We start from the raw sequence: 8,815 nt of genomic DNA, 5'->3' as shown, positions 1-8,815 counted from the left end.
TGCAACCTTTGCTCATTCCTTCTTGAATGCTCCAGTTTTTGCAGTTGAAGGCCAAACAGGAGAGGGAGAAAAACAAGAATACTAAAAGCTAAAACGGGGATTTAAAATAGACATTTCGAAATTTTATTTTCGGTAAGTATTCTCTATGTAGTTTTTGTTTCTGTCTAAAAGTGTTGTCATGACAACAGGTTAGTCTGCATTTGTAACTTGAATGAATTGGGTCATTCAGATGTTATCATTCACCTGCGCCATGCAAATGCCTTTCACCTTTCTAACGATTCCTCGTTGACTGTGAAGTTGGAAGCCGAAGCATATAACAAAAAAAGGAGGAAAAACTGGTAGAATGTTGTTTTTCCTCCCAATTGTTTTTAACGCGGCAATTTTTATTTATTTTTCAATTGATGAGTTGCAATTTGCAGTTAGACCTGTTATAGGCATTCGAAAGTCTTGATTTTAATATTTTCTTGCTTCTGGAAAAACGAAATATATTTCAAAATAAAACCTGAATTTGATTCAATTTAAAACAATTTCAATTACAGGGTCACATGAATATGTCCATATATGTCAAAGACACTGTAAAATTTAAGACATACACATTTATTTCAATCAATTCTATTATAAAACTGAATCAAATTAACATAGTAATCCGTTTAAAGAACTTAGTTCGTTAGTGTTTATAAAATTAACAATGCACTACATAATTCCAATCAAACAATTTTAAATACAAACCATTCTGAATGTTATTGAACTTTGAAAATATTTGAAAGTCCTGTAAACTTGTAAACATGTGCAAATCGGGAAAAAAAAACGTGGTCATTTTGGCACAAATCTATTAAAAAATACTTATATTTTAAACAAATTGAGTTGGTTTTTATTTTGCTTTGGAACGAACCAATTATCAACAAAAAACACCCAATATAAAAAGTTGTATTTTTCAATCCTATTACAGATTAAGCAGGGTTGGGTAGGGTTACTTTAACTGGATTACTTTCAATTACTTTTGGATTACTCCAATACCAAATATGCTAAAAAAAGACAAAAGAAACTAAATATGAATACAATTATGACTCACAACACGTGGTAAGCTTTCTCTCCTGGCTTTGATCTCTTTGATCTCCGGCAAAACTAACATAAAATGCGACAGAAACAAAATGAAAATAATTCCAAACAGCTTGCCAACATCATTTTTGCCGTTCCATGTATTCCGTGACTCCCCAAGCCTGCACAAAATTTAGTCATTTTATTCATATTTAGTTCCTTTTGTCTATTATTAGCATATTTAAGGGAGGTTCGATCTCATGACCTGAGAACTGTGCCGCGCACGCGCTAGCGAGCAGAGAGAGTGGGAAAGGTGAGATGGCACAACATTCATTTGGACAGGTAACTTAAAATTAGTTTTACTTGGTTATATCAGTATCAGAAATTATTTTCCCCCCATTTTATTAACACTCCACTTATTGAAACATAAATATTTTGTTTGTTTGTTGTACATGATTCAATTGTTTGTTTGTTTGTACATGATTCAGATTGAATCGTTTCTTGTACATGATTCAATTGTTTGTTTGTTTGTACATGATTCAAATTGAATCGTTTCTCCGGCGCCGTCACGAATGGCAGCCACTCCAGCAGCTCCCGTGTTATTTTCGATTGTTCTCAGTTATTTTCGATTGTTCTCAGCTTAGGGATGCTGCTGGAAAAGTGAATTTCCCTTCGGGGATGAATAAAGTATCTATCTATCTATCTATCTATCTATCTATCTATCTATCTATCTATCTATCTATCTATCTATCTATCTATCTATCTATCTATCTATCTATCTATCTATCTATCTATCTATCTATCTATCTATCTATCTATCTATTTGGTATTGGAGTAATCCAAAAGTAATTGAAAGTAATCCAGATAAAGTAACCCTACCCAACCCTGAGAATAAGTAATACTAAACTACTTTTCTTTCTTTTTTAATCGCCAGACAAAAATATTTAACATGACGGACAATCGTTCATAGTTTTGTGTTGCTCGACATTGCAAAGCAAAAATAGATAATAAAAGTCTATAATATTCAATATTTTCAATTCTACAATTATACTCAATATTGATAAAAAGAAGCAAAACCCCAAACATACAAGCATCTTAAATACCGGAAGAGAAAAGAAAGAAAAAAAAAAAAAAAAAAAAAAGAAATCAAAATAAAATAAAAATCTTAAATTGCTACTAAACTAAACATTATACCATCACACCATCAGTGCTCACGTCTTGTTCAACAAGTAAAGCTCAATGTTTCAGTTTCCAAGCTTTGGTATATGATATATAAAAGTGTAGTTTTTGTGTACTTTTTATATCATGGAAATATGGTCAAGCATTAAAAAAGAAATCTTTGTTTTGTTTGAAGTCACTCCTAAAATACACATCAGCGCCTCATAGTGGTAAACAAAACTTCATTAAAAACAACAGCAACAATAATGAACAACAATATGTCATGAAAGTGAGTACACCCATCACATTCTCTGCAGGGATTCCATTATAATGTTAATTAGAACATCACTGAAGAAACATCTCTTTGACACAATGAAAATAATTACGTCAAAAAAGGCCATGGTTTACTGGAAAGATATCCTCTGGTCTGATGAGACAAAGATGCATTTATTTGGCCCAGATGGTGTAAAGCATGTGTGGCAGCAACTAGGCAAAGAGCACAAACATGTTTGTGTCATGCTTATTGTCAGGCATGGTGTGGAGTTATGTTTCATTGAGGAAAACACAAACTCTGGCTTGTACTGTGAAATATTGGAGCAGAGTATGATCCTCTTCTCTGGAAACTGGATCGTAGGGCAATGTTCCAGCCTGACAATGACCCCAAATACACTTCTAAGAGGACCAAGGCTTTGCTAAAGAGGCTAAGGGTAAAGGGGATGGACCGGTCAAGCAAGTTTTCAGATCTAAATCCAATAGAACATATTTGGGGCATCTTCAAGCGAAAGGTGGAGATGCACAAGATTTTGAATATCTACCAGATCAGTCATATTGTCATGGAGGAGAGGAAGTGCATTCCAGGGGCAATTGGTGAGGCTCCATAGTTTGTATTCCTCCTATTGCTTCGGGTGCTCGTTTCCAAGTACACGACAGAATACATAGACATCTATTGGTCAAATACTACACACTGCGCTTTTGATAAGAATTTGACCACAAAACTATTACAAAAATTCTAACCCCAATGAAGAAGAAAAAGTCACAGTGTGACCTCGTCACATGCTAGTATCATAAAAACAGCTCATAAAATATGTTTTGTTTCATTTTATTGTGTTTTCTGGCAGGCTGGGAAAATGTTGTCTTGGATGAGCGCTGCGGTCTTTCTGGTGTCCCTTTATGAAACGTGGATCAGAAGCGGACATTGTGCTGCCCTGAATGATCTCGAGGGTCTCTTGCCAAGACGTCTCCTGATGGAGGACGACCGCTTCGCCGACAGCAACACCTCCGACACAAGAAGTGAGTCTTTTTTATGAGACATTTGAATGAACTTTGAGCTTCGCTTTTTACAAGAATACGGTTTATCGCTCCGCATTTACCACAGGGGGCTCGAACACGTGGCTTGCCCGAACTGAATTTATGGTCGCGTCGGACCTAAAATGTCAATCTATACGATTAGTTACAGGCCGGACCGAGCTTTTGTCTCCCTGAATTTTTCTTTAATTATCCACCCTTCTTTGTTCTTTGTTTCTCTTCCTTTGTGCCGTGCGGTGAAGGATCCGCGCAATAGATAACGTCCCCCTCTCGTTGCCGTGCTCGGCACAACGGGGGCACCCTCGGCAGGGAAGATTCGGCCAAAATCACTCCCCCCTCCTACCGAGTCCTCACAAATAAAATACGAAAATGCTTCAGGCTCAGTCCCTCATATCAAGTTAATTGGTCGGGCTCGGACTGGTTCAGGCTTTAATACCAGAGGGTCCCAGTAAGGTCGGGATGGACTTTTTTGGGGACAGATCCTACAATCTATACTGGACTGTCTCAGAAAATTAGAATATTGTGATAAAGTTCTTTATTTTCTGTAATGCAATTAAAAAAACAAAAATGTCATACATTCTGGATTCATTACACATAAACTGAACTATTTCAAGCCTTTTATTATTTGAATATTGCTGATTTTGGCTTACAGCTGAAAAAAACTCAAAAATCCTATCTCAAAATATTAGAATACTTCCTCAGACCAAGTAAAAAAATAATTTTATAACAGCAAAACTAAATCAAACTTTTGAAAATGTCCATTGATGCACTCAGTACTTGGTTGGGAATCCTTTTGCACGGATTACTGCATCAATCCGGCGTGGCATGGAGGCAATCAGCCTGTGGCATTGCTGAGGTGTTATTGATGCCCAGGATGCTTCGATAGCGGCCTTCAGCTCATTTGCATTTGTAGGTCTGGTGTATTTCATCTTCTTCTTAACTATACCCCACACATTCTCGATCGGGTTCAGGTCAGGGGAATTAGCAGGCCAATCAAGGACAGTGATGCCATGGTCAGTGCACCAGTTACTGGTGGTTTTGGCACTGTGGGCAGGTGCCAGATCATGCTGGAAAATGAAATCCTCATCTCCATAGAGCTTTTCAGCAGATGGAAGCATGTAGTGCTCTAAAATCTCTTGGTACACAGTTGCATTTACTCTGGACTTGATGAAACACAGTGGATCAACACCAGCAGCTGACATGGCTCCCCAAACCATTGCTGACTGTGGGAACTTCACACTGGATTTCAAGCAACTTGGATTTTGCTCTTCTCCAGCCTTTCTCCAGACTCTGGCGCCTTGACTTCCAAATGAAATGCAAAACTTGCTTTCGTCTGAAAAGAGGACTTTGGACCACTCTGCAACTGTCCAGTGCTTCTTCTCCATAGCCCAAGTCAGACGCTTCTTCCGTTGTCTTGAGTTCAGAAGTGGCTTGACCATGGGAATATGGCTATTGTAGCCCATTTCCCGGACACGTCTGTGAACTGTGGCTTTTGATACCTGGACTCCAGCTTCAGCCCACTGTCTTTGAAGCTCCCCCAAATTCTGGAAGCGGCTCTTCTTCACAATTTTGTTAAGGCTGCGGTCATCTCTCTTGGTTGTGCAGCGTTTCCGGCCACATTTTTCCCTTCCAACAGACTTTTTGTGGATATGCTTTGAAACTGCACTCTGTGAACAGCCTGCTCTTTGAGAAATTTATTTTTGTGTCTTACCCTCCTGATGGAGGGTATCAATGATGGTCCTCTGGACAGCAGACAGATCAGCAGTCTTCCCCATACTTGTGATTTAGTTTACTGAACCAAGCCGAGTGTTTTTAAGGCTCAGGAAACCCACGCAAGGTGTTTCGAGTTAATTAGATGATTCAGGTGATTAGTTGAATAGCCTACTTGTATACTTTTTCATGATATTCTAATATTTTGAGATAGGATTTTTGAGTTTTCTTAAGCTGTAAGCCAAATTCAGCAATATTCAAATAATAAAAGGCTTGAAATAGTTCAGTTGATGTGTAATGAATCCAGAATGTATGACATTTTTGTTTTTTTAATTGCATTACAGAAAATAAAGAACTTTATCACAATATTCTAATTTTCTGAGACAGTCCAGTATATAAAATCTATTTTTTCCGTATTTTTTAATGTCTTTTTCTTTGTCGTCTTATGTCAGTCTTTTTTATTTGTTTTGTTTTTAGGTTCGTTTGTCGATACTTTTTTGGTCTTCTTTTGTTTTTTTTTGTAGTTTTTGGTCGCTTTTCTTACTTCTTTTCAGTACTTTTGCATAGTTTTCTAGAGCTCTTCCATTTGTTTCAGTAGTTTTTAATACTATTTAGTTCTGTTTTAATACTTTTTGCATTTTCACTAGCTTTTGTACTTTCTCCATTCTTTTTAATTCCTTTTCTTTTATATTTAATACTTTTCAGTACATTCTCCCAATTTATACATTTTAGAGGGTTTTTTTGTGCCTGTTTTTCGTACATTTTTTTTACGTTTATTTGGGTCGTTTAAGTCATTTTTCGATAAAAGAAATTCTGGCCGCTAACATTCCCTGCCCTGGCTGCGAGGAGTCCCTGGCTGTGAGGAGGATTCCCGACCACTTCGGCTCCCTGCGTTGAGGGCCCTGGTCGCTTTGGCACCCTACCTTCAGCTGTCCCGTGACTGCACTCACCGTGATTTCATTTAAAGGGAGAGGCTATGTGTTTCCTCCAGGCACTCCGGTTTCCTCCCACATTCCAAAAACATTCATGTCAGGTTCATTGATCTGTCAAAATTGTCCCTAGGTGTGAATGAGCAAGTGAGTTGTTTGTCCTTGTGTGCCCTGCGAATGGCTGGCAACCAGTTCAGGGTGTCCCCTACACGCTGCCCGATGATGGCTGGGATGGGCTCCAGCACGCCCGCGACCCTACTGAGGATAAGCGGTGCAGGTAATAAATGGATGGATGGGGAGGCTATGTTAGGTTCTGGCACACCTCTGTCCACCAGATAGCACCTAGTTAGTTGGAATTGGGACATGATCCGCCAATCACGCCACAAGTGTCCCTTATGAGCCTCACCCATTCATAAGGACATTTTGGACAGCATTCAGTGAATTGTGATTTTCATTACCACCTTTGTTTTTCATCATCACCTTTTCCAGTTTATCCTGCTTTCTGAAGTTTTTGTGATGAAATACAATCATTTTTAGATTACTGTGAGTATCCTGCTTCCTGCGTGTGGGTCAATCTAAAATCACAACCGTTGATGATGTAAGAAAAGGCATAAGATTTTTATCCCATCATCAAGAGATTTTTAATCGCGCGACAACGTTTTCTTGCATTCAAAATTTTAAAAGCACACGTGATTGGTCAATTGTTGCAGAAGGTTGGTTCGGCTGAACTCATTCCTATAATACTCCATAAGAACATCGTATAGTGTGGCACCGAAAAGACAAGACAACGTAGTCACATGATGATAAGATGAAATCGAATCTAGACCCCTAGTGAGCTAGAGTGAACACAGTGGAGTTACACTATTTTTTTCACTATTGTTATTATCACTAATTTTATTACTGGGCGGGGCTGCAGATAATTGTCAGACATGTAAACGGTCTGTGGCACAGAAAAGATTGCCAACCACTGGTTTATATCTCCAGTATTATCATTATTTTAGTTAGTTATTCCTGATTGATTGATTTCCTCATTAATTTCTAATATGTATTTACATATATTTCTTAATTATTTCGTGTTAAAGAAGAGATATTTGAGAACATTGGAATGTTTTTATGGGCAGCACGGCAGAGCAGTGGTTAGCGCGTGTGCGGCACAGTTCTGAGGTCATGAGATCACACCTTCATGTGTGGTGTTTGCATGTTCTCCCTGTGCTTGCGTGGGTTTCCTCCGTGCACCCTGGTTTTCTCCTACATTCCAAAAACATGCATGTCAGGTTAAGTGGCCGGTCCAAAATTGTCCCTAGGTGTGAATGAGTGAGTGAATGGTTGTCTGTCTCTGTGTGCCCTGCGACTGGCTGGCAACCAGTTCAGGGTGTCGCCTGCCCACTGCCCGATGATAGCTGGGATGGGCTCCAGCACCCCTGCGGCCCTACTTAGAATAAGCGTTGCAGATAATGGATGGATGGATGGATGGAATTTTTTTATCAGAGGTTAAAATGGATGTGGCCCAGCCTCAACCAGCCCCGGTTACTAGCGGCCACCAGGTCATTTGAGTTTGAAATCCCCGATTTACCATATTGTTTGCTTTTTATAGCCGTCACCCAAGACGACAGTGCCCTAAACTCACCGCAGTGGTCCTACTTGGCGGCCGGACTGGGTACCGCCATCGCCATCTCGCTCATGGTGGTGATGGCGGTCAAGTTTCGGGTCTTGCATCGTTTCCTGGCCAGCTACCGACACTCGTTGCTGCAGGAGGCCGACGGGCTGAGCCAGTACGGCCAAGAGGACGTTGGCTTCCCCAGCAGCGTGTCGGGTGTCCTCGGGGCCACGAGGGCCAACGTCGGGGGCGTGGACGACGACGACGACGGCTTCATCGAAGATAACTACATCCAGGCTAGCGAGAAAGAACGGGCCCAGAGAGAAGGCGGTGAGGAAGAGCTTGACTACGGACTTGAGGACAGTGACGATGATCTGCAGTTCACAATAGGATGAGATACTGAAGATAAGAACTTTTTTATGCCGACTATTTTTTTTCTGTAGCACCTGTTGTACGCAATGTCAATAAAAATGTGATGGTGCGCCTTATAACCAGGTACACCTTACAGTATATACCGCAGAATACATTGGATAAGATCAGATATGCATACAGGAGAGCATTACCTTACCAGGTTTTACGGTGATATGGGATTCGAGAAATCATTCTGCAATGATTAATCAAATTGACTAGCATCACTAATCTAATTTTCAAAACATTGTGATTAACACGAATCAAACCCAACTAGTGACAGTGCAACCACAATTGAACTAGATTACCAGTGTTACAAATGACATATGACAGGGCATTAGACCTCAATATAACACTATTTTTACTTAGTGCCAGGATCACTGATTTGCATAGTGAATTCTTCACCAATGAATATTAGAAAATGGAGAGAACAGAAAGTTTTTCAACAAAATACTATACAAGCATTTTTACATATGTATACATATTGAACCATATTGATGCACAGGTGAAAAAGTGGAGGTGGAGACACTGTTTAACCTATCAGAAGGCACTGAGCAAATGAATGTTGTGGCAGTTAAAATTGTGGGATAAGCTCAGATGCCATTTCCTGTGTCATCTGTCCCACTGGTGGTTTAATAGTAATGCGTTGTCACTTTCATCGCCACTACTC

At 39.6% G+C, this 8,815-nt stretch overlaps 1 protein-coding gene across 1 annotated transcript; it reads left to right on the top strand.

Annotated features, from left to right (window-relative positions):
• LOC148374517 (uncharacterized) lies at positions 1-8,391 on the top strand. Its single transcript, XM_088355151.1, has 3 exons — positions 1-132; positions 3,315-3,486; positions 7,735-8,391. The coding sequence occupies exons 2-3, from the start codon at positions 3,324-3,326 to the stop codon at positions 8,130-8,132; spliced, it is 561 nt and encodes a 186-aa protein (XP_088211277.1). The 5' UTR covers positions 1-132; positions 3,315-3,323; the 3' UTR covers positions 8,133-8,391.
• Positions 8,392-8,815: the final 424 nt, after the last annotated feature.

Source organism: Urocampus carinirostris, chromosome 1 (assembly GCF_059441175.1).
Source record: "Urocampus carinirostris isolate Australia breed hairy pipefish chromosome 1, RoL_Ucar_1.0, whole genome shotgun sequence".
NCBI classification, from domain to species: domain Eukaryota; kingdom Metazoa; phylum Chordata; class Actinopteri; order Syngnathiformes; family Syngnathidae; genus Urocampus; species Urocampus carinirostris.
The sequence above is the reverse complement of the archived record's forward strand: the minus strand, read 5'-3'. Positions and strand labels throughout refer to the sequence as shown.